We start from the raw sequence: 26,236 nt of genomic DNA, 5'->3' as shown, positions 1-26,236 counted from the left end.
GTGTCACGAGGATGGAGCCAGGCTCTTCTTGGTGACAACCAATGGTAGGACAAGGGGTAATGGGTTCAAACTGGAACACAAGAGGTTCCACTTAAATTTGAGAAAAAACTTCTTCTCAGTAAGGGTGACAGAACACTGGAACAGGCTGCCCAGGGAGTTTGTGGAGTCTCCTACTCTGGAGACATCCAAACCCACCTGGACACCTTCCTGTGTAACCTCATCTGGTTGTTCCTTCTCCGGGGGGGGATTGGACTGGATGATCTTTCAAGGTCCCTTCCAAGCCCTGACATTCTGTGATTCTGTGATTCTGTTGTGCTAGAATGCATTTTTTTGTCCCTTGTACATCTCATACTAGTATCTTTATGTTCATAACCTCCTGAATGACCTGTAAAAAATTGCTTGATATTTTGCATGGAGACTTTTCCAAGGGTGAATAGTCACTAGCAAGTTCAGTCAGAAGACATGTGCTTAGCCTATGTGCTCACACCTTTTGTGTTTCTGTGACCACAGTCGAGGCTGCAGCTGGAAAAACATTGTGGCTGTAGGGATGTCCATGACCATCTTCCACATGGATATAGGCAAGCTTTCTTGTGTCATCTCCTGCCATGTATGGCTCATCTTCCACAAGGACTGACACATTAGGAGGAGAGCAAATTGCTGGTCACTTGTTCGTCTGGTCCAGATCCCAGGAGAGGAACAGAAAGACTGGTCATCAGAAGATTTCTCCCCCTAAGGCTTAACTCGGGAGACATAATTTCCTATGGGGTCAGGAGCTTTTTGTCTTCTTGAGATACTGTGGTTTTGTGGTTAATGACTTGCTTGCCCCTGAGAAGCAGAAATGTACTGTGCTATGCTCGAGTTGTGCTGGAGTAACTGGATGATCTCTGAAAGTGTCAGGGGCCTGAGCTCTGCCTGTGGAGTTCCACACTAGGCAAGGAATTCAGACTTTCCATGGAACTATATCTGGGCCTGAATGTCTGTCCTTCTGTTGTTGTAGGGCACTGCTTGCTTGGCCCTGACTGATTCTTCACTTTCCAGTTCTGTTTCTCTAAATATTGGATCATACACTTCAGAAAAGCATAGAGGAATGGAAGTATGGAGTCTATGAACAACAGATCTCACCCTTCCTTGTGAGACTTGAGAATCTGACACGGCACTGTGTGTCCCAGCAATGCTTACTTTAAACTCTAGGTCAGACCTTTCCTCCAGACATGAAACCACAAGTCCAGCCTTTTAACTGGACCTCAACAGCCTCCCCTCTCAACCAAAAACCAGGAGATCAAACTCCAGTCCCCTGGTGTTCTCTAGACTGTGGGATTCCAGGCTCTGCCCAGATGTGGGATTGAACAACAGAGCTGTATCCACAACAGGCAACTTTCTTCTTCTGCAGCTCTTGGGAATGTAGAGTTTCTTCAGTTTGCAATTCTATAGAAAGCAATGTCTTATTCTGCTTTGGCACATCTTTGTCATGCCTAAAGAAAATGCCTCCCCTGAAAAAAGCAGGGGTCCCAAGCAGTGACAGCATAAATGCACTGTCTCTGTTGATATCAGAGGGCCAAAATACCCCCACTATTGTAAGTTATGGCAACCAGTTTATGCCAGATGAAGCTTTAATCCTGCTTTACTAGAGGAACAGGTGGTAGACGAGAATAAAGATTACCTTACAGATCTCTGACAAACATTTCCTGTCACTAAATGTCAGGCTCTTACAAAACTCATTCTGTACATGGTAATTTCAGGGTGCATTCATTTTTGAATTGTCTAACTGGCTACGTCCTTGCAAGATGAATCATCCCCAAGGCTCACTGTGGAGAGCTAATAACACACATCCATGGCGCCTGTTTGCCATAATACAAAACCTGTGTGAAGAACTCAGACTGTGTGGTTGGGAAGAGGAGAGTAGGCTCCAAATGCCATTCTGTCAGTTCTCCCAGGATTAACTGGCTTTGCTCCTGTGCTGGTGCAGCCACCCATGCTCCAAGGTGTGGGCCATAGTCTTTGTGCTGGCTGGGGAGAGATATCTGATGCTGGTTATCTGGCTGGGACAGCACTGCCCTGCTCTTCTGCCCTTGCTAGCAGAGAAAACTGCTGGGAAACAGAAGTTTTAGGGCCAGCTCCCAGCTCCCCTGGGCACTGTTACCAAGTTACTGAATGCCCACTGTTACAAAGTGCAAGAAGGCACTGGGTAGCCCTCACTGGCTGCTCCAAAATGAGTTTGTTGTTTTTTGGTTTTTTTTGGCCAGGGGTTTATTATAAATTAAGAGAAAGAAAAGAAAGAAAGAAAAGAAAGAAAGAAAAGAAAGAAAGAAAAGAAAGAAAGAAAAGGAAAGAAAAGGAAAGGAAAGGAAGGAAGGAAGGAAAGGAAGGAAAGGAAGGAAAGGAAGGAAAGGAAGGAAAGGAAGGAAAGGAAGGAAGGAAGGAAGGAAGGAAGGAAGGAAGGAAGGAACTGCATTGGATTTGAAGCTGCCAGGTCAGCTCCAGGTGTTCAACCAGACAATATCTATCTGCATGTAAAATAATTCCTGGTTTTGGCTGGAATAGAGTTAACTTTCATTCTAGTAGCTGGTATAGTGCTGTGTTTTGGATTTAGAATGAGAATAATGTTGATAATATGTTGATGTTTTAGTTGTTGCTAAGTAGGCAAGGCCTTTTCATCTTCTCATGCCTTGTCAGGTACAAAAGAAGCTGGGATGAGGAACAACCAGGACAGCTGACCCAAACTGGCCAAAAGGATATTCAATGCCATATGATGGTATGCTCAGTATATATGGTGGGAGAAGAAGAAGGGTGTTTGGAGAAGGGGGATGTTTGGGGTCATGGTGTTTATCTTCCCAAGTAACTGTTACACATGATGGAGCCTTGCTATCCTGGATATGGCTGAACACCAGCCTATGATGGGAAGCAGTAAATTCCTTGTTTTGCTTTGTTTGCATGTGTTGCTTTTGCTTTACTTATTAAAGTGTGTTTATCTCAACCAATGAGTTTTCTCACTTTTGCTCTTCAGATTCTCTCCATCCTCCCACCAGGGCCAGAGTGAGCAAGCAGTTGTGTGGTGCTTAGTTGCCACCTGGGGTTAAACCACAATGGGAAAAAAATAAGATGTAGAACAACTCTCAATCCCTCTTGGCAAAGACTCAAGTGTTTCTCATGTTTGCAAAAGATAAGCAAATAAATGAATATGTGAAACCTTGCAGCTCCCCTGTGATTGTAAACTCCTTAGAGAAAGACGTGGCAGTTTGGAACCAGCCAGAGCTCCTGTGCAGGAAGCTGTGCTGCAGCAGTGAGTTGCAAGTCTAGGACAAGCCTGACTTCCCACAAGTTGCAAATGCTGTGGTGAGGAAATAGGAATGAAGATCAGCTGATGAGGTTCATTCCAGCATTAATTACTGACAAATACACTTCCTGCAGCATGCAAAATATTGTTAATTAGCAGCTGGAAATTTTTTATCAGCATTATCAGCATGTCATTTCACACCTGTCTTAACATAGTTACCTCACCTCTCAGCAGGTTTTCCTTTCTCACCCCTTCAGCTTTGTTTGTGAAGGAATGGAAGGTGTGCTGGGTCAGAGCATGGGTTTAGTCCTCCTAACAGGGCTTTGGATGGATGTGTGGATGTGTGTGAGCATACCCAGTAAATGTCCTGCAAACTGTTTAGGAACTCACATTTCTCAGGTAGATTACATCTTCTAATGTCTTCTGTGGTTGAAACGTATAATTTGGAAAACTTCTGGCTACCCTTGGGACATATAGGCAACATCCCATCCTCTCTTCCTGCAATGCAACTCTCTCCCTCCACTCTCCCCACTATACAGGAAAATGTGCCATCCTTAAAGATCATTTTCTGTCAGAGCCACCTCCCCAGCACAACTTGATGTGGAGCAAGAGGAACACCTTTCCCCAAGAGTCTGTGGGGATGCTGCTGTCTAAGTGCTTCCTGCAGGCCCCAAGGTCCTCACATCTGCAGGATACGTTCTGTGTCTGTGAGGACATTTCCTGGGAGAGACAAAGCAAGGCAGGGCCTCAGAAACCTTCCTTACCTTTGAGGGAAAGGGGTCTGTTCAATATGTTCCACTGTACCTTTCCTCTAGGAATGGTGAAGTGTCACCATGTACCAGTCTTCACTAGTGGCTTTAGGAGGGGAGGCACCTTCTACTGCAGTAGCAGCTGGACAAGCTGGAGAGGACACACTCCCCATGGCATGTTGGAATGGTAGGGACAAGGTTTTCTAGGACAGGAATGTGTTAATACTGGCAGAATATGTGGACAAAGTACCAGAAAGGTCCCATGTAAGCAGGTGATATTGGCATGGCCTCAGCTACTTGCACCTGTACAATCCTCAGCTGGACACCCAAGGGCTTCTGTGTGACAGAGCACATTACACCCTTCTTTCTTCCTCCATCCCTTTCTCCCTGTGATGGTTGCCACCTCCCCTGAGCCACCTGAGCACCTGGGTGCCTAGGAAAACAGGGTATATCAAGGAGAAACAATTCCCATTATGCAAATGTAGTGAGACAAAGCATTGAGGCACCCCCTCCATGCTCTCAAAACTCCTGCTGAATGGGAAAAGAGCCCCCTTTTGTCTGAAAAAGGTAGCAATGTTCAGTCACTCCTGACAGCTTAATGGACCTGTGGATGTCCTGATACCTGGATCATAGCCTGAGTAGGATGGTACAGAACTATATAATCTGAAAAGTTCTGGACATAGATAAATGGTGGAAAGCACCACAAATTATCCTAAGTGTGGCCAGAGTGGAAATTTACTGACAAAAGGTAATGATCAATAAATGGTGATCCTAAACTAAGACCCTTTGAGCTCTCCTGGATTACAGCGGGCTGTAATCAGAACCTCCCTCTGATGGGAAACCACCAGAGCTCACTTTGTGAAAACCCAATAATCATTTGCTGATGATTCTACAAGGATCTAAAGACATAACTGAGTACAGTCTGCTAGCGAAGATAGATTTTGCAAGATTCTACGAGTGCTCATTTAGAAAGTCACACTAAAAGTAATTCCTAAACTCATGAGGGAAATTTTAGCAATAGCTGTACCTACACATATGTTACACATACATTAAACACACATTATATGTACATTCACACATCCATGGTTTAATGTGCATTAGTGTGTGTGTGTGATTTATAACCTTGTATGTGTGGGTTTTATCCCCATATTTATGTATGTGTTTATGTGCATGTCATTTTATTTATCTCTTTTGTAAGTATAGTGTGACCCTGCCATCATCAAATCTTTAATTAAGTTGCTATGTTGACTATAAAAAAAAATATTGAATTAAATTGCATAACTTTATTAATCATCTGTTGATACGGAGTTATTGCAAATCATATATTAAACTGGTGATCTGCCTCAATAAATATCAAATTGCTGCTACACTAAAATAGTGTTATAAATCCATTCCATGACCCTCCCAGCTTGCTCCCTCCCCACTTGCTAGACAGGCATTTGTTGCCGCTTCCTCAGGTGAATGGGCTGTATTGCTGGGATTTGATTTGAGAATATTGCCAGCCTGTTTGTCCTCCTCCTCACTCTGGGAAGTCCCTGGGAGTCCTCAATACACAGTACTGATGTATCTGGAGCTTTATTCTACCCCAAGGTGCTCCAGATCTTCCTTACTGGGATGGAATCCAGCTTCTCCTTGCTTAAGTCCACAGTTAATTTGTGTTGTGCATATTTGTGCATATAGATCTCTGTGAATACATGTAGGTGCACAACATTGTACATGTGTCCATGCAGATTTTCATGATCATGTGTATTTGTGTGTCCTTGTCTGTCATGAGGGAGTGTGTTACTCATGGCAGGGGCACTCTCCACTACTCTGTCCATGAGCATCACAAAGCAGCAAGTGCTCCAGATCAGGAGGACACTGAGTGCAGCTAAACAGTGATGACACCGACCTGGTGAAGAGCTGCCAAGTGCACAGACACTGAGTCCTAAGCTCTCCAGGTTGTCTGTTATGTTATTCTCTGCTGAAGGAGCTATTTCAGTCTTTTCCCACATTTTGCTCTTTTGCTCCTGTCTCCTGGGCTGGGCTGAAGGAAGGAGAGAGTCGAGTTCCCAAGTGTCAGCACTCCTGCATCTTAGTAAATGGGACTGTAAGCACAGGAGCTGTTTCCCAGATAACATCCACCAGGGATAATGAAACAGTCGTGGGCAAACCTGGACAGTCACAGCATCTTGCCCCTGTGAGATGTCTGAGTTAGACCAGTTTCACTGAAGGCTTCACTTGGATGTCTTGTTTTTATCCTGATCTCACCTGTTGACATCACAAGCAAATGAAAGGAATTTCACAACCAAGAGACACAGAGATGCATGTAAAACATGCTCATGTGCATGTGCAAATAGTTCACATATATACGTGGTTATTTGGACACACTTTTATGTATCATCACAAGCACACATACACAGGTGTGTGTGCATATCTCGCACATATATAGATGAAAACACACACAATGTGCCTCCACAAGCAGGAATATGTACTCACAAGTGAGCATGTAGGCACTGAGTCTGGTTGGGATGGAATTAATTTCCCCTATAGCAGCCCTCATAGTGGTAAACTTTATATTTGTAGCTGGAGTAATGTTGATAAAATGGCAATGTTTTGGTTACTGGTGAGCAGTGCTTGCACAGCAGTAAAATTGTCTCTCCAACCCACCTTCCCAAAGACCAGTAGTCTTGGGGTGGGGTAGAGGTTGGGAGGGGAGATAACCCGGACAGCAGACCTGGACTGACCAAGGAGGTATTCGATACCAGATGACATCATGGTCAGCAACAAAATGTGAGATAAAGGGGTGGGGGGTGCATTTATTGTTAAGGTGTTTGTCTTCCAAAGGAACCACCACATGTACTCTGGCCCTGCTTTATAGGAAGGGGCTGAAAATCCCCTGCTGATGGCAAGTAGTGAATAAATACTTCTGCTTTGTTTTGCTTCCATGTCTTACTTTGCTTTTCTTCATTAAAATGTCTTTATCTCAATCCATCAATTTTTCAACTTATTTTCACCCTCTGCCACTGAGGAGGGGAGTGATAGAACATCCTGGTGGACACCTGGCAACCAGACAAGACTGACTCTCCCCAGTCTTTTTGGTGCTTAATGTGAGGCTCAAGACAACAACAGCTTTGAATTGAACAGGCTATAGCTGTAGCAGTTACTGATTTACAGGCCTTTGTATAGCACAGACAGTTTGCTTGCTGCACTGCTTATCCCTTTATTTTGCTAAGGTTGGGAACATGTTAATAGAACCAAATGCTCTGTGCTTGGTCCTGGCATTGGAGCCCTCACAGTGTTGAGAGAGCTGTCTAGTGGGGAGGATGAGGGAATTCACCTCCCTCTTCCCATCTGAATTGTTTTGTTGTGCGGGCTGCAAGGACCTCATTTACCCTTGAGCTATTTAATTAACAGCTGTACTCATTAACACTATTGACTTAATTTGGGGTTTGTGGGATATGGTGTCATGCTGGCATAAGTGGAGACAACTTTTGGGTAAAGTAATAGTGAAACATGCCCTGAGGTGGCTGGTTCCTGGATGGCAGGGTGTATGGAAGAATTTAGGCAAGTTCCAAGGGCATTTATCACTTCTCATGGCCTAGAATTTTACACTTGAACAGAGTAGTATCCCTTGTAAATTGACATGCCACCTGATAACAGGGTGCCCTGCCTACCCAGTGAAAACTAGCAGCTTTTAACAATATATTGAGGCTTGGCCTGTGTCTATCAAACAATGATTCAGTTCTATCAGGGACCAAAACACCCCTCAGAATGTCATGTTTGATTCATACATGTCATGTTTGATTGATACATCTAAGAACATGATGGCTGAGAGACCCAAACTTCATCTGAGGACACAATGATTGAGGAAAGGTCCCAAACACTAACTACAGTAATCAGCCCTTTCAACCCAATGAATAATGATCTATGATTCTATCATTCTATGATTTTAGATTTGAGTTGTGTTCTGTGGAAACATGTCCATCTGCATTCCTGACAGCATTTGGAGTAGACTCAAGGAACAGAATAGGCATTCTCTGATTGTGGAAGATTCTCCTGTCTACACCAGGCACTGCAGGGGGACTATGGCTCGGCAGCCCTGTGCTCCCTGTCCTGTCCCACTTTTGTCCCACGCACCCCAACCTTTCAGCCTCCATGGACCACAGCCCCACCGAGCACCACACTCCCACCACTCTTGTTTCCTTGTTGCACCCTAACAGGGCCCAGGACTGAGTGAGATCCCATGTGACACTGGAGCAGGGCACTGCCCCAGAGCAGAGCTGGTGGCAGTGTAAGAAAGGAGGTGGCAGAGAAGAGGCACCACGGCTGGAGCAGAGATCCAGGTCTGGCAGGAGGAAGCAGGTGTGGGCAACAGAGCGAAGGCATGTGGCTGTGCTGGGGTGCAGGTCTGGTGAGGCTGGCTGCAGTGCTCCTGGGTGTGCAGGGGGCAGAGGTGAGGTTCCAGGCTTGGAACTGCATGGGGCCAGGACTGGGATTTGGCATGGAGCGGCCCTACCCATCCCTCACTATGCTGTAACCCCCGGCTTCTTCACAGACCTCTTTTCCAGGACTGTCCTTCAATCCAGCCCTCCCTCCACACTCATCGCACCTTTCCTCAGCAAACTCATTGGTCTATTCTTCATCTGACTCTCTCTGTTTCTATCCTTTCCTCTGTGTCTTTCTGTATGATGCTGGCATCCCCTGGAACTCTCCTCCCTATCATCTCTGTATGTTCCTGGCTGCTTCTGTGGGATTTCTCCTGGGAAAGAGCAGGCAGGGCTTGTCAGGTTTTGTCTCCTTGACAGTGGCTGCAGGCAGAGCCCAGGAAAGGCAGGAGTTGCTGGCAGGGACCATCAAGGGCACCATCACCAACATCAACTGCTCTTATGCTGACACACAGTCTATCAAATTCATCCATTCTCAGTTCCAAGGCTGAGATCTTGCATTCATTATGAGCAGTCACAAAGAATCCAAAGCGCTGTCGGACCCTCCGGGTTGGCTGTTGGTAGCAGCAGACAGCCGGTCCAGCGCCCTGTGGTTCGAACGGCCCCGGCGCGGGGATGCGGTGGTGTATTACTGCGCCGTGGGAGACACAGGGAGAGGAGCCGGGGCTGCAGACAGACACGAACTGCTGTGGGCGGGGCCAGGCGGGTGTGACGGGGGCGAGGGGACAGTCCCCGGCGGACCCGCCAGGGTGTTCCCCTGCCCAGACCGCACTGGAATCAGCACCAGCACCGGAACCGGGCTCAGCAGAACACTACAGCCGTGTGCGGTTCCCCTACATGAGCTGTAGAGCTCTCCATCAGGCAGAATACCTCTCTTGCCACTTACACCTTGTCAAGGAGGAACCCCAAGTGACTCCTAACAAATATAGGCTTAAAACAACTTTGGAACTGAAATCAAAACCAAATGACAGAGTAAATCTAAATGACAGAAACCAATCCAAGCGGGAGGTGGGGAATCCACAATCAGCCAACACTGACATCATTTAGTAAACTTCAGCTTCGATATACCAGTTGGGGATATTATTACCATATGGCCACGCAAGAATGATGAGCCACAGTGTGCACGCATTCACTCAAAAGAGAAGGCTCTCACGCTCAAGGGTACAAAAAGAAATAATTGCTTGCCTGGTGAGGGAGAAAAAGGACTCACTCAAGGATATATCAAGAAGAAATAATCACTCACCAGGGAGAAACTGAGGGCTCTCAATCCTGGCAAGTCTTCCTAGATGGTGTCCCACTCTAAGGGAAGGCATCTATTCACAGACCCGCTATTCCAAGAAAACCAACTCAAAGGAGTTCTTTGGTGTGGGCCCCATTTATAGCCTGGTTGGGTCTGGCTGTGGTCATTACAAGCATGACCCAGAAGCTTCTCTGGGCTTGGGCACCTCTTTACCTGAGGACCCTGTCTATTGATCTTGACTATCTTGTCCTTGCTGCCTTTCTGAAGCAATTGCTGGGTATATACTTGCTTTGACTCAAGGTATAATGCCTCTTCTGCCTCAAAACCCCTCTCTGTCCTGTCAGGTCTCTGCAGGGATCTGCTCTTGAAGAAGCAGAGAAAATAGGAAAATTTTGTCTTACGTGTTTATCCACATCTTTTCTCAAGATATTGCCACTGCTGGAAAAGAGAGGGGAGAGAAGCAGCCTTTCCTGATTGTCAATCAGCCAGCTTCTCCTGATTTCTTTTCCCAAGCCATCCACTATTTTCCCTCTCTTCTCATTCACCTGTAGCCAATATTTCTTAAATGTGCTGCCACTCTCTGCTCTCCTACAGTCTCAAAATTCTCCCTTTGCAAGACAAATACGCTGGACTTCTCAAAACAAAACTGCCAAAGGGATTTGGAAATTCTCATCTCACTAACATTTAGAGTGTCACAATCTGTCTTTTGGAGAAAAGGAGGCTCAGGGCTGTTAGGGAATAGACTGCCTTAGCTTATCAAATTCTTTGTTATACTGCTATCAAAGAACTTATTGAGAAACTGCTTATACAGAATTATTTTATTAAGTTTGCTTAACATAAATTCTGCAACCTGTGAACCTTTGAACTTTCTGCTCTGTCAAGTAAAAAAGGACCCAGAGTCTTCAAGGTAGAAGATAAGGGGACCTACCTTTCCACAGATAAGTAAAGGGACAGAACTCTACCTAACAGAAGATGAGAAAAAGAAGAATGTTTTGGCTGTTATCAAGATCTTATTTTTCTATAGCTGTAGGTGCAAAATAGGAACTGAAGCTCAGGACTTTGATGGCCCATCTGATGAAAATTAATATATCCAATGAAGAATGGGGAGACCCCAGACTCTAATTTTGCAATTTTCCTGGAGTGGCGTATGGGAGGCAGGGCTTGGATTGCAGGGGTAATAATTATCCAAGTATTTTTCCACTGAGGGTCTCTTCAGGGGGCAGCCAGTTTGAGCTGTTTGTAAATGAATTATTTATTTTAAAAAAAAATTCTGGAATCCATTCCTGAGTCTCTGATATCAGAAACCTAGAGAAAAAGAAGTTCCTTAAAAGAGGAGAACTCATGGCTCTCTAGAACTACCTGAAAGGAGGTTGTAGCGAGGTGGGGGTTGGTTTCTTCTGACAAGTAACAAGCAATAGGATGAGAGGAAATGGCCTCAAGTCACACCAGGAGAGGTTTAGATTGGTTACTAGGAAAAATTTATTCATAGAAACAGTTGTAGTGCATTGGAACAGGCTGCATAGGAAAGTAGTTGAATCACCATCCCTTGAGGTGTCTAAAAGACATGTAGATGTGGCACTTAGGAACATGATTTAGTGGTGGCATTGGAAGTGCTAGGTTGACGGTTGGACATGATGATCTTAAAGGTCTTTTCCAATCAAAGTTATTCTAAGATTCTATGATTCTATAACTAACAGACAATTTGAGTATTTGAACCAAGCAATTAAGATAGAGCCAATTAAGAAACCAATGCATCCAGGAATTGCCACATATCCAATTAGGTGCAACAGGAGTCAACAATTTCATGGTAATGGTGGGTTCCAGCAGAGCAGAAATGTTGGTCAGAACTCTTCCAGGTCCGTTCTGCTCTGGTCTACAATCCACACCTCAGCTCAGGTATGATCAGACCTTTATCTGGGGTGCTGGGTTCTCTCAATCAGAAACAGGGACTGATTTGTTCCTCTGAGAGCAACAGAAATAATAGATTTAACCCACCACATCTTTGTTCCTTCATTCTTGTCTGGACAGCTGATTCCTTCTCATCATGTACTGGGTCACGGCAAAGGAGAAACAAGACACCTGTAACTGATCTCATTCCCCTGGGCTTTCCATTCCTCCCAAGCTGGACACATGGCCTCATGTGCCATTATCTTCTCCATGTATCTTCTAAACCTGGTGGAGAATGACCTCCTCATTGTCACTGAGTGGAGCAATCAGCATCTGCAGATCTTGCTTCTTTTCTTCATCCTCATCAGTTTTCCTTTGTGGAGGGAGGTACACCACCCATATTGTGCCAAAAATGTTGAAGACTTTCTTTGTTCTGAGGAAAATATTTTGTGTTGTCTGCTGGCTGATGCAATCAGTTTCATTTTTTCCCATCTTCATGGTTATCACTGAGTTCATGATGCTCTCAGTGATGTCTTTTAATTGTGATGTCACCATATGCAAACTTCTCCATTCCAACACTCCCATGAGAGAGAAAATCTGCTTCCTGAAAGCCTTAGTAACATGGGCATTGGGACTGTAATCATCTTCACACAGGTGGCTCTTTGCTGACTGGTGATTCTGAATCAAGAAAACCACTGCCAGGATCCAAGTCCCCTGACTTGGCCTTTGCTGATCCTGATACAACAGCCACCAACATTCTTGTGCATGTGCCTAATTAGACCAAAGGGCTGGAGAACCTGTCCTCTGAGGGAAGACTGAAGTTGTTTGGTCTTTTTCTCCCTGGAGAAGAGAAGGCTTAAGGGCATGTCGTAACAGTGTTTTAGTACTTGAAGGGTATCTAGAAAGAGGACAGAGGCTCTCTCATCATAAGGAGCCATGTAGAGAGGACAAGGGCCAGTGAGTACAAGTGTTACTGGGAGAGATTGTATCTTGACATAAGAAATACATTTTTTACATTAAGAACAATCCTTCACAGGAATGACCTCCCAGGTATGTGGTAGAGTCCCTGTCACTGGAAGTTACCAATGTGTGATTGGACAGGGTGGTAGATAATCTCATCTCGTCTCTCTTTCCCATGAAAGATTGGACCAGATGAACTTTTCAAGTTGTGTGAGTTGAATTTGGCTGATCACCAGGTACCCTCCAAGCCATTATATTAGTCCTTCTCCTCAACTGGACATGGGGAAAAATACAATGAAAGGCTCGTGGATTGAGGTAAAGGACAGGGAGAACACTCAGCAATTACCGTCATGGGCAAAAGAGACTTGACTTGGGGATATTAACTTAATTTATTGAAAATTAATTGCAGAGCAGGATAGTGAGAAATAAGAACAAATCTAAAACCACCTTTCCTTCAGCTTTCCCTTCTTCCCGGGCTCAACTTCACTGCCAATTTCTCTACCTTCTGCCCCCTGAGCGACACGGGAGGATGGAGAATTGGGGCTGCAGTCAGTTTTTCACATGTAGTCTCTGCCACTCCTTTCTCCTCATTCTTCTCCCCTGCTCCACTGTGGGGTCCCACCCATGGGAGGCAGTCCTTCACAAAATTCTCCAAAATGGGTCCTTTCCATGGCCTTCATTTCTTTATGAAGTGCTTCAGTGTGTGTCATTTCCAAAGCGTGCAGTTGTTCAGGAACAGACTGATCTATCGTGCATCCCCCAAGGGGCCACAGGTCCTGCCAGAAGACCAGCTTTCCTCAACAATACGGCAGTTCCTGACAGGAAACTGTTCCAGTGCAGGCTCTTCATGGGGCCACAGCTTCCTTCATGGGCTGAGGTCCTCTGCAGACTGCAGAGTGGATATCTGCTCCACCATGGTCCTCCGTGGGGTACAATGGCACTACATGCACCACCACAGGCTGCAGGGGATTCTCTGTTCTGGCAGCTGAAGCACCTCATCCCCCTTGTTCTTCGCTTTCCTTGGTGTCTGCACAGTTGTTTCTCTCACATATTCCCACTCCTCTCTCCCAGCTGCTCCTGAACAACAGCTTTTACACCTCCTTAAATATGTTATCACAGAGGCACAAGCAACGTTACTGATTGACTCAGCTGTGGTCAGCAGTGGGTCTATCTTAGAGCCAACAGGAACTGGCTTCATCTGACATGAGAACAGATTCTGCTGTATGCTCACAGAAATCACCTCTGAAGACCTCTCTGCTAATAAAACCTTGCCATGTAAATGGAACACAATCTTCCAACCAGGACTTTCCAATATTCTGTGACATTCTCGGTGATGTCTTTCAAAGGCAGTGCTGCCGTATGCAAAGAGCTCCAATGCACCACTGTCATGACAAAGAAAATCTGCATTCTAAAAAAGTGTATTACGATGAAGACTGCAGTTTATTACAGAGAAAATAGGATTTTGCATGGCTAATACCCTCTAAATTACTTAGATTTGTCACCTAGAGAGAACTATTCTGTAGACAGAATTAGCCAAGACTGCAGATCTGGGAAGGCCCTGGATTGCATTCGAGGAGCAGTGGTGGGGTGAGCAGAGCTCAGGCTGGCCCTGTCTCAGAGCGATTGGGAAATCAGGGAAGCTGAGTACCGATAGGGTCATCACAAGTGTTTGTGTTCTGTTTGGATAGGTGCCTGTCCTGTACTGTGGAAGGTGACCAGTGTCCAGTGAGATGGACAAAGATGGTGTTTCTGCTCTGAAGAAGGGAAGAGCATGAGGGGAACTTCACATAGTTCATGGGGTGCTGTGTGCCTGAGTTGTCATTTTGAGGCCAGCAGAGCATTCAGGATTTCCTTTTCTGCACTCAGAAGACCAGGGATACATAAGAGATGAAACAATTTAAAGTATTACCCAGGGCTGGAGGCCAAGGTCTATAAAGGTATTTTCAAGTATCATTGAAAAACACGCCTAAATGTTGTCAAGAACAGTGAAGCCAAACACCATTTGCACAAAATCAGGGAAGGTGGACACCTGAAACAAACCATGAGAAGGCAGGTGGGTCACTGGACTGCAGAGAACTGAAGCTGCTATGGGGATGCTCTGTACAATGCTGCTATCTGCCCAGCCACCCTCCACCTATAAATAGTGGAATGGTAGCTAGAAAATGCATCCTTGGACACTGGGCATGGTCGTGGAGCTGTGGTGGCCCAAAAGGATGTTTGGTTCACACTGTGTAGCTTCAATGTGGCTGATACCAGTGCTAACTTGTGATTTACATCAATCCTTCCCATCTGCAGAGAAGCTGAACCCTGCCAGGAGCTAAAGAACTGTATGAGGTACCTATCTCATCTACATATGCCCATATGTTACTGACCATGAACACTAGATCAGGTAACAGAGGGAAAGGAATGAGAGATATGAAGCTGTGGGCTCTAAACAAGAATTGCTATTTCCCAGCCCCACTCCTGCCACCCTGTGGAGCCATTTCCTCGATTCTGGCCAATGGCTGTGGAGCAGCCATCAATGTCTTCTGCAGCTCCAAGGGAAAAGGCAAAACACAAAATCCACTACAGAGAGTCCAGCCCTCCCCTTCCTCCACCTTTTTCCCTGAGCAGACTAGAACAGTTGCCTCAGAACAAAGGACGAAAAGGCCCAGGCTTTTTTGCAGCACAGCTTTAATGAGGCTCAAGAAGAATAGGAACTGACAAGGAACACTATAGGCAGTCACAAAGATGTAGTGAAACTCCTGCAGGGTATAAGTCTGCCTGCCCTGAACACGGAGGGAGGCTACTGGTCTCAACGAGGCTGAGCTTGGAAAACAGAAAGAGTTGAGAAAAGAGAGAGATGGGAGAGCAAAAGGAAACAATGGTTCAAAGCTCTGAATGCAATGCCATGAAGCTCTATCTCATTCCAAGGATCATGTTCCAAGGTCTTGGGAGTTTCTTGCCCAAGGATGTTGCCAGCATCTTTAGCAGGGTTGACATCTGTTGCCACAGTAGCGGCTGGTAATGCAGGAGAGGTCAAAGCCCCCAGAGTTGATGGGAACTCCCTCACAGCTGAGGATGCTGCCAACAGCAGCAGAGGTGGAGGAGCCCACAACGGTGTTCTGTGGGAAGGAGCTGAGGATGGGGCCAGGCAGGGTCACCACCACGGCGGAGGGCTGAATGACGACGTTGGAGCTCTGGCACTGCCTGACACAGGGCTCATTGCAGCTGTTGGCCAGTGGGGTTGGGCCACAGGGCTGGCAGGGCAGACACGGGTTGCAGCAGGACATGTCTCTGGGACAGAGGTTCACCTGGGAGACAGCATAGGAGAAGGAAGCAGAGCATGAGGGCTTGATCATGAGAAGCAGCACAGCACCCAACCACAGTGGAGCCAAGGCACATCGCGGGACAGCATACGCTGCCGAGCTCAAATGCCAGGAGCCACCTCCACTAAGTCCCAGCTCCCAACCCAGGGTCAAGACAGACCCTATGAGCAGAGACACACATTGAGGAAAGACACCTGATCCTGAAGAGGAGGAGAAGAGGCTTCACACTCACCTGATTCCCAAGGAGAAGGAGGCGAGAGAAGTCGGTGAGAGAGCAGAGAGTTGGGCTGCCTTTTATAGGAGTCCTGCACTGCCTCAGGCCCAGGTACTCTTTGTGGAAGTAATAATTTTCTGACAAGCTTGTGATGAATGTAAAACACATCGGCTAATGGTATGGGCTGTGCCGTGGTTTCCTGCACTGTCGCCTTTTCATTTCCTGGCGTCTGCTAAGGGCTTTCCCATATGAAGGCTTCTGTAAGTGGAGCAATGAAAGCACCAAGGATTTCCAGGGGCACACATGTCAGCACAGGCAGAAGTGTCAGATTAAGGCACCCTGTGTAGGTTGGTGATGTGCACCTGGGTCAGTTCTGTGGGCTTCTTTGTGGCAAAGTTGTTAGGATATGAGCAACACTGTCATGTTCATTTCCAGATGCCCAAGGATCACATTTAAGAGGTTATTTCATATGTGGTCCCTAGAATCTCCACAGCAGAGGCACCAGTTGCTGACAATTTCCTGTCTTTCTGTGAGCATAAAGATTTTTGCATGGTTTCCTGCAGACTGCATGAGCACACCTGTGTCAGTCTGTACCTGTGTGACCCTCATCATGACGACGTGCAGGTCACAGCTGGGGACTCTTTCCTGGTGTATCCATGAGCACTGGGTGGAGATATAATATTCCAGGGAAAAACTGGGGACATACTCCTGATATTTCCTGAGGACCTGTGGTAAGTACACAGAGGGGATGAGGCTAAGAAACCCACCAAAAATTTCCTGAGAGCACTGTTGTTCTATTGTAAATCACTCCCAGTGGTGACCCACCCACCTGTGTGAAACAATGAGCAACCTTCACCGAGAGCTGGCAGTCCTTTGGAAATGGATGTGAAACATAAAAGTGTTTCCCATTTCCAGACAACTTTGCCACAAAGAAGCCCACAACAATGACCCAGGTGCACATCACCTATCTGCACGGGATGTCAGCAGCACTTGGGCTGACACCTATGCCTGTACTGACATGTGTTTGCTCTGGAAATCCTTGAGCCTTTCATCCCAGCACTTAAAGAAATCTTAATATGGGAAAGCATGTGTCAGAATCCAGGAAATGAAAGGCCGGCAGTGCAGGAAACCAGGACACAGACCATACCACTAGTGTGTTTTACATTCATCACGAGCTTGTCAGGAAATAATTACTTCCACAAAGGGTTCTTGGGCCTGAGGCAGTGCAGGACTCCTATAAAAGGCAGCCCAACACTCTGCTCTCTCATCCACTTCTCTCACCTCCTTCTCCTTGGACATCAGGTGAGTGTGAAGCTTCTTGTCCTCCTCTTCAGGATCAGGTGTCTTTCTTCAACGTGTGTCTCAGCTGACGGGGTCTGTCCTGGCTCTGGGTTGGGAGCTGCTTCTCATGGGTGAGGGAAGGGTAGAGAAGGTCTTCTGCAGAGAGACGCTGGGACTTAGTGGAGGTGGCTCCTGGGATCTCAGATGGGCATAGTATACTGGCCCAGGATGTGCCTTGGCTCCACTGTGGTTGGGTGCAATGCTGCTTCTCATGATCAGCCCCACATTCTCTGCTTCCTTCTCCTATGCTGTCTCCCAGGTGAACCTCTGTCCCAGAGACATGTCCTGCTGCAACCCGTGTCTGCCCTGCCAGCCCTGTGGCCCAACCCCACTGGCCAACAGCTGCAATGAGCCTTGTGTCAGGCAGTGCCAGAACTCCACCGTTGTCATTGAGCCCTCCCCTGTGGTGGTGACCCTGCCCGGCCCCATCCTCAGCTCCTTCCCTCAGAACACCGTTGTGGGCTCCTCCACCTCTGCTGCTGTTGGCAGCATCCTCAGCTGTGAGGGAGTGCCCATCAACTCTGGGGGCTTTGACCTCTCCTGCATTACCAGCCGCTACTGTGGCAACAGATGCCGACCCTGCTAAAGCTGACGGAGATGTCATCGGGCGAGAACCTTGCAAGACTTTGGAACATGATCCTTGGAATGAGATAGAGCTTCATGGCATTGCATTCAGAGCTTTGAATCAATGTTTCCTTCTTCCACTCATGTCTCTCTCTCTCTCACTTTCCTCTGCTCTTCCTGTCTCCCAAAACCAGCCTAGTGGGACCCTCCTTCTGCAGGGTAGACAGACTGACTCTGTGCTGGAGCTTAACAACATCCTTGTGGCTGCCTCTGGTTCTCCATGTAAGCCACCTCCTTTTTTTTCTTAAGACTCAGTAAAGTTGTGCTGAATTCAATCCTGGGCCCTCCTGTCCTTGTTCATTCTTGGGTACCTCTGCCAGTCCCATTCGGCAAAAATTTGGAAGAAGAGGATGGTGGGACTCTCTGCCTTGCATTTTCTTTTGTTCACTTTCCCTTGGAACTGCAGAAGACATTCATGGCCAATCCACAGCCAATAGTGAGAAGTGAGGAAATGGTTCCAAATGGTGGTAGGAGTTTGGCAGGGAAACAACAATTCCTGAGGACAATCCACACTCTCATCTCTCTCATTCTTTTTCCTCCTTTACCCGATTTGCTGTGCATGCCCAACACACAAGATCACAGGAAGATGACATAGAGGAACCTCATACAGATCTTCAGCATTTGCTGAGTCCAGCTACTCTCTAGACACGCATCTGCATCATCATCATTGAACACCAAGACGGAAGGGAGCACAAGGATCACCTGCACTAATGTTTCTTGGCAAAAGCACAGGCTAGCCAAGATGGCCCAGCACCCTGTCCAGCTCAATCTTAAATGTGTCTAATGTTTCAGAATCCACCACTTCCCTGGGAAGATGTCTCCAATGTCTCCCTGTTCTCATCATGGAAAATTTCCATCTTCTGTCCAATCAAAATGCTACCAGGAGTTCATTGTAGCCTTTGCCCCTTGTCTTTTCCATGTGACTGCTTGTAAGAAGGGAGTCTCCATCTTCTTTCTAGGCACTGCTAATATATTGGAGCATGGTGCTGAGGTCTCCCGTAAGTATCTCAAAACTGAACAAACCCAGTTCTCTTAGGCTTTCATGATATTGCATTTTCTTTCGTTCACTTTCCCTTAGAGCTGCAGAAGACATTCATGGCAAATCCTCAAACCTGTCCAGGTCATCCTGCAGGTTGACCTGCTTTTCAAGACTAAGATAATTCACAAGTTAGGATTGGTATCAACCACACTCAGGCTACATAATGGAGTCACCACTTCCTGTGAACTCAATGACCTTATATGTTACTGCAGCTCCAGGACAGACACCACTTGCAGTGGACAGGACAGGCACCAACCCAAGTGCAGCTGAAGCACAAGTGCTGATCCTGCCAGTACTCAGCTTTCTGGTCTCTCTCAAGGGCTCTGAGGCCGGGGCAACCTGAGTGCTCATGTCACCACTGCTCCTTACTTTGAGAGCTGACCTGCAAGAGACCCTGCACACTCCTGGGAACCACATGAGCACACCAAAGTGAAGGGCTGTGCCCCCATGGTAGGACATCTCTCCCCACACAGAGATCTGTAGGGAAAAGCACCAGTCTGGGCATGTACACTGGGAGAAAAAGTACTGGTCCGAAGCCCAGGAAGGCAAGCTCCCAGCATGGTGCCATGGTCCTGGTCTGCCTTGGGCCCAAGCAATGGGCCCCAGAATGGAGTCTGTGCACACACAAGAGAGCTGTCATCTAAAAGACCTAGACAATCAGGACACGCCTTTGGGTACATGTAGCTGACACTCTCATTTCTCTTGATCTTCTAGAGAAGAAGTTGAAAGCTTCATGTCCCTCTTCCCTATTCCCTACCTGCAGAGTTTTCTCTTTTGGTGAATAAGACTTGGAAATGAAGAGGACATTGGCCATGCAGCATCCTATTTTCTCTGCCAAAAATGTCAGTCTGAACTGATATACAGTCATTTGGAATGAGGATTTCCTTAGTGATGACGGTGGTGCAGTGGAGTGGTTTGCATATTGTGACATCATGATTGAAGGATGTCACTGAGAGGTCATAGAATTATAGAATATTTTATGTTGGAAGGGACCTTGAAAGATCATCTGGTCCAATCTTTCATGGGCAAGAGAGACTAGATGAGATTATCAATCACCCTTTCCAATCTCATCTTGGAAACTTCCAGTGACAGGGTCTCTACATCCCTGGGTGGTCATTCCTGGGAAGGATTGTTCTTAACATATAAAAAAACAATTGTCTGTCATAATGAATCCTCTCCCAGTGATACATGTACTCACTGGACCTTATGTTGTCCACCTGGCTCCTTGTGATGAGAGAGCATCTGTCCTTTTTCTAGATACTCTCTAAGTACTCGAATACTGTGATGAGGTGTCCTTGAGCCTTCTGTTCTCCAGGGAAAAAAAGACAAAACAACTTCAGTCTACCATCCAAGGACAGGTTCTCCAGTCCTTTGGTCTAATTAGGCACATCCACAGGAGCGCTGTTGGCTCCTGGATAAGGATCAGTGAAGGCTGAGTCTGGGGCATTGGATCCCAGCTGTGTTTTTTTTGTTGTTGTGGAGTGGACATGGTCAGAGGAAGTGCCATGTGTGTGACAATGACCAGCATCCAAATGCCCATGTTACCAGGGTTAGCAAGAAGTACAATTTTTCTCTCATGGGAGCGTTGGAATGAAGAAGTTTCCATACGGCGACATTGCAATTAAAGGACATCACTGAGGGGATCATGAACTCGGTGATAAACAAGAAGGCAGTAAAAAGTGAGAATGACTGCTCCAGCCAGCAAGCAACACAAAAGATTTTCCTAAGGACATGGAATGTCTCCATTATTTTTCACACAACAGTGATTGTATACCAGGTCTCCACAACTGAAACCTGAGGAGGATAAAGAACGGAAGCCATTTTCCATCAGGGTTAGAATGTACATTGAGAATATAATGGCACATGGGGCCACGTGCCCACTTTTTGAGGGGTGGGAAACCCAGGGGAATGAGGTCAAATACAGGTGTCTTGTTCTCCTTTGCCAGCCCAGGACATGACCAGAAGTAATCAGAACCCAGACAAGACTGAAGGAACAAATATGTGGTGGGTAAAATCTATTATGTTGTTTGCTGTCAGGTGTACAAATCAGCACCTGTTTTAGACTGAGAGAACCCACTTAGCCCAGACAAAGGTCTGACAATACCTAGCCTGCAGTGTGGATGTGGACCAGGGTAGAAAGGACATGGCAGAGTTGTGACCAACATTTCTGCTCTGCTGGAACTCACTATTGCCGTGGAATGGTGGACTCTCATTGCAGATAATAAGATGTGTTGTAATTCCTGGATTCATTGAACTCTTAATTGCTTCCTCTTAATTCCTTACTTCAAATCCCAAAGTACCTTTTAAGTCTAATACAGACCGTGGTTGGAGATTTCATCAAGTGTGACAGGGGAGAGAATGTCAGATAAGAAATAACAATGTCTTTGCCCAACAAGGTCAGGAAGAGTGAGACAGCTGCTAAGCTCAGCATCCCTCAGACTCAACTCCAAAAAGTTAATTGATGAAACCCTGAAAATAATTTACTGTGTGTCCAAGTGACAAAATCCACTGAGGAAAGTCCCACACTCCTCTTCCTCCACATTTTTCCCTTAGCGCACTGGAATAGTTGCCTCAGAATAAAGGAAGACTCAGAGGCTCAGGCTTGGATGCAGCATGACTTTAATTAGTCTCAAGAAAAAAAGGAGGTGGCTCACAGGATCAGTCACAAGGATGTGGTGAAACTCTTGCAGGGAGTCAGGCTGCCTGCCCTGCAGAAGGAGGGAGGCCAAGAGGTACCCACTAGGCTGCCCTTGGAGACAGAAAGAGAAAAAGAGAGAGACATGAGTGGAAGAAAGAAACATCAGTCCAAAGCTCTGAGTGCAATGCTGTAAAGCTCTATCTCATTTGAAGGACCATGTTCCAAGGTCTTGGGAGATTCCCTTCAGCTTTAGCAGGGTCGGCATCTGTTGCCACAGTAGCGACTGGTAATGCAGGAGAGGTCAAAGCCCCCAGAGTTGATGGGCACTCCCTCACAGCTGAGGATGCTGCCAACAGCAGCAGAGGTGGAAGAGCCCACAACGGTGTTCTGAGGGAAGGAGCTGAGGATGGGGCCGGGCAGGGTCACCACCACAGGGGAGGGCTCAATGACGACGATGGAGTCCTGGCACTGCCTGCAACAGGGCTCATTGCAGCTGTTGGCCAGTGGGGTTGGGCCACAGGGCTGGCAGGGCACGCATGGGTTGCAGCAGGACATGTCTCTGGGCCAGAGGTTCACCTGGAAGAGAGGGCAGGAGGAAATAGATCATAAGGAGCTGATCATGAGAAGCAGCATTACACCCAAACACAGTCGAGCTGAGATAACCTCCTGGCCCAGCATACACTGCCCAGCTCACATGCCAGGAGCCACCTCCACTAAGTCCCAGCGTCTCTCTGTGGAAGACATTCTCTCCCCTTCCCTCACCCATGAGAAGCAGCTCCCAACCCAGGGCCAGGACAGACTGTGTCAGCAGAGACACACATTGAGGAAAGACACCTGATCCTGAAGAGGAGGAGAAGAGGCTTCACACTCACCTGAGTCCCAAGGAGAAGGAGGCAACAGAAGTGGATGAGAGAGCAGAGCATTGGGCTGCCTTTTATAGGAGTCCTGCACTGCCTCAGGCTCCCTTTGTGGAAGTAATAATTTTATGACAAGCTCATATTGAATGTAAAACACACCAGCTAATGGTATGGCCTGTGTCCTGGTTTCCTGCACTGCCACCTTTTCATTTCCTGCCATCTGCCATGTTATTTCCTATATGATGTGTTCTCTAAGTAGTGCAATGATTGCTCTGAGGATATCAAGAGGGGACACATGACAGTACAGGCAGAAGACTCAGCTCAGTTGCTGGTGCATCCTGTGCAGGCAGGTGACATGAATGTTGGTCATTCCTGTGGGTTCTTTTGTGGCAAAGTTGTTAGAATATGAGCAGCACCGTCATGTTCATTTCCAGATGCCCAAGGATCACATTTGAGAGGTTATTTCATATGTGGTCCCTGGAATCTCGTCAGCAGAGTCCCCAGTTGCTGACATTTTCCGTTCTTTCTGTGAGCATAAAGATTTTTGCACGGTTTCCTGCAGGCTGCATGAGCACACCTGTGTCAGTCTGTACCCGTGTGACCCTCATCATGAGGACATGTGCAGGTCACAGCTGGGGACTCTCCACTGATGTATTCATGAGCACTGGGTGGAGATAAGTTATTCCATAGGAAGCCCTGGGCCCTAGACTTGATCCTTTTGTTTCTTGAGGACCTGTGGCAAGTGCACAGAGAGCAATAAGGCACGGCACAAAGAAATTGTACTGATAGCACTGTTGCAGTAGTGTCAAACCCTCCCAGCAGCGCCCCATCTGTGTGAAACAATGAACAACCAAAAGAGAGAGGTGGGCTGACAATAGGAAATAATATACTATGTAGTCCCAAATGGCAGTCCTTGGAAAATGGATGTGAAACATGAAAGTATTGCCCATTTCTGGACAACTTTGCCACAAAGAAGGCGACAAGAATGACCCAAGTACACATCACCTGCCTACACAGGATGCCACCAGCTCTTCAGCTTCATCTTCTGCCTACTCCTTTCATCCTGCAACTTACAGAAGAAACCTTCGAATGTGAAAACACAAGTCAGAAGCCTGGAAATGAGAAGGTGGCAGTGCAGGAAACCAGGACACAGCCCCTACCATTAGTGTGTGTTTTACATTCATAATGAGTTTGTTAGAAAATTGTTACTTCCACTCAGGGTACGTGGGCCTGCAGCAGTGCAGGACTCCTATAAAAGGCAGCCCAACGCTCTGCTGTCTCATCCACTTCTCTTGCCTCCTGCTCCTTGAGAATCAGGTGAGTGTGAAGCCTGTTCTCCTCCCCTTCTAGATCAGGAGTCTTTCCTCAATGTGTGTCTCTGCTCATAGGGTCTGTCCTGGCCCTGGAGTGGGAGCTGCTTTTCATGGGAGAAGGAAGGGAAGGGAAGGGAAGGGAAGGGAAGGGAAGGGAAGGGAAGGGAAGGGAAGGGAAGGGAAGGGAAGGGAAGGGAAGGGAAGGGAAGGGAAGGGAAAGGAAGGGAAGGGAAGGGAAGGGAAGGGAAGGGAAGGGAAGGGAAGGGAAGGGAAGGGAAGGGAAGGGAAGGGAAGGGAAGGGAAGGGAAGGGAAGGGAAGGGAAGGGAAGGGCTTCTGCCATGGCAGGCTGGGACTTAATGGAGGTGGCTCCTGCGATCTGAGATAAGCATCATATACTGGGCAAGAAGGTGTCTAGGCTCCACTGTGGTTGGGTGCTGTGCTGCTTCTCATGATCAAGTCCTCATGCTCTGTTCCTCTTCCTATGCTGTCTCCCAGGTCTCTGGGTCTGGGTCTCTGTCCCAGAGACATGTCCTGCTGCAGCCCGTGTCTGCCCTGCCAGCCCTGTGGCCCAACCCCACTGGCCAACAGCTGCAATGAGCCCTGTGTCAGGCAGTGCCAGAACTCCACCGTTGTCATTGAGCCCTCCCCTGTGGTGGTGACCCTGCCCGGCCCCATCCTCAGCTCCTTCCCTCAGAACACCGTTGTGGGCTCCTCCACCTCTGCTGCGGTTGGCAGCATCCTCAGCTGTGAGGGAGTGCCCATCAACTCTGGAGGCTTTGACCTCTCCTGCATTACCAGCCGCTACTGTGGCAACAGATGCCGACCCTGCTAAAGCTGCTGTGAACTTTCATGAGCAAGAACCTCCCAAGACCTTGGAACATGGTCTTTGAGATGAGATAGAGCTTCATGGCATTGCATTCAGAGCTTTGAAACAATGTTTCCTTCTTCTACTCTTGTCTCTCTCCCTCTTTCTTCAGCTCATTTTGTCTCCAAAAGCCAGACTAACTGGGACCTGTTGGTCTCCATCCCTCTGCAGGGCATGCAGACCAACACCCTGCAGGACTATCTCTGCATCCTTGTGACTGCCCATGGTATTCCCTGTGACCCACATCCTTTTCTTCTTAAGACCCATTAAAATTGTGTTGCATCTAAGCCTGGGCCTCTAAGTCCTTCTTCATTCTTGGGTACCGCTGCCAGTCCGATTAGGCAAAAATTTGGAAGAATAGGGTGGTGGGTCTCCCTGCTTTGCATTTTTTTTTGTTCACTTTCCCTTGGAACTACAGAAGACATTCATGGCCAATCTACAGCCAATAGCCAGAAGTGAGGAAATGGCTCCAAATGGTGGTAGGAGTTTGGCTGGGAAACAACATTTCCTGAGGACAATCCACACTCTCATCTCTCTCACTCTTTCCCTTCTTTACCCGATTTGCTGTGCATGCCCAACACATAAGGTCACAGGAAGATGAGACAGAGGAACATCATACAGTCCTTCAGCATGTGGCAGAGCCCAGCTACTCTCTAGACATGCATCTGCATCATCATCATTGAACACCAGGATGGAAAGGAGCACAAGGAATACCTGTACAAATGTTTCTTGGCAAAAGCACAGGCTAGCCAAGATGGCCCAGCACCCTGTCCAGCTCAATCTTAAATGTGTCCAATGTTTCAGAATCCACCACTTCCCTGGGAAGATGTCTCCAATGTCTCCCTGGTCTCATCTTGGAAAATTTCCATCTTCTGTCCAATCAGAATGCTACTAGGAGTTCATTGTAGCCTTTGCCCCTTGTCTTTTCCACGTGAGTGCTTGTAACAAGGGAGTCTCCATCTTCTTTCTAGGCACTCTTAATATATTGGAGCATGGTGCTGAGGTCTCCCGTAAGTTTCTCAAAGCTGAACAAACTCAGTTCTCTTAGGCTTTCATTGTATTGCAGCTTCTCAGTTCTTTGATCATCTTTGTGGAAATTCTCTGGACCTTTTCCGGCCTGTCCACATTTTTTTCATATAGAGGAGACCAAAACTGAACACAATATTCAAGATTTGGCCTGACAAGCTCTGAGTAGAGCATCATTATGACTTCTTTGCCTCCACTGGTGATGCCCTATCAAATGTAACCGAAGCCTTCTTTGTTGGCCTTCTTTGCCGCAGCAGCACATTGTTCACTAATATTGACCTTGTTGTCCACCAGGACCCCCAGGTCCCTTTCCACAGAGCTGCTTCCCAGCCCAGTAGATCCCAGCAGCTCCAGGATAGTGCCCAGTGTCTAAAGACCGATTTTCTGGCCAGCATCCCAACTTTTATAGGCAGAGGGTGACTGGGTAGATGGCAGCAGTGTACTGAGCATTCACACAGCAAGTTGGGCTCTCC

General features: G+C 47.1%; 3 protein-coding genes across 3 annotated transcripts; 2 read left to right on the top strand and 1 right to left on the bottom strand.

Moving 5' to 3' along the window:
• Window positions 1–17,680: 17,680 nt before the first annotated feature.
• On the top strand, window positions 17,681–17,986 carry LOC308050059 (feather keratin Cos1-1/Cos1-3/Cos2-1-like; the record flags this gene model as incomplete). The annotated part of the gene is made up of 1 exon (XM_080359985.1): window positions 17,681–17,986. The coding sequence occupies one exon, from the start codon at window positions 17,681–17,683 to the stop codon at window positions 17,984–17,986; it is 306 nt and encodes a 101-aa protein (XP_080216111.1).
• A 3,964-nt stretch (window positions 17,987–21,950) lies between these two features.
• LOC308050066 (feather keratin Cos1-1/Cos1-3/Cos2-1-like) lies at window positions 21,951–22,256 on the bottom strand (the record flags this gene model as incomplete). Its single annotated transcript, XM_080359992.1, has 1 exon — window positions 21,951–22,256. The coding sequence occupies one exon, from the start codon at window positions 22,254–22,256 to the stop codon at window positions 21,951–21,953; it is 306 nt and encodes a 101-aa protein (XP_080216118.1).
• A 2,142-nt stretch (window positions 22,257–24,398) lies between these two features.
• Window positions 24,399–24,704, top strand: LOC308050064 (feather keratin Cos1-1/Cos1-3/Cos2-1-like; the record flags this gene model as incomplete). The annotated part of the gene is made up of 1 exon (XM_080359990.1): window positions 24,399–24,704. One exon carries the CDS (start codon window positions 24,399–24,401, stop codon window positions 24,702–24,704), a length of 306 nt encoding a protein of 101 aa, XP_080216116.1.
• Between the last annotated feature and the right edge of the window lie 1,532 nt (window positions 24,705–26,236).

The sequence above is a fragment of the Nesoenas mayeri genome (genome assembly GCF_963082525.1).
Source record: "Nesoenas mayeri genome assembly, chromosome: 26".
Lineage (NCBI taxonomy): Eukaryota > Metazoa > Chordata > Aves > Columbiformes > Columbidae > Nesoenas > Nesoenas mayeri.
Note: the sequence above shows the minus strand (reverse complement) of the source record. Positions and strands in the feature narration are given on the sequence as shown.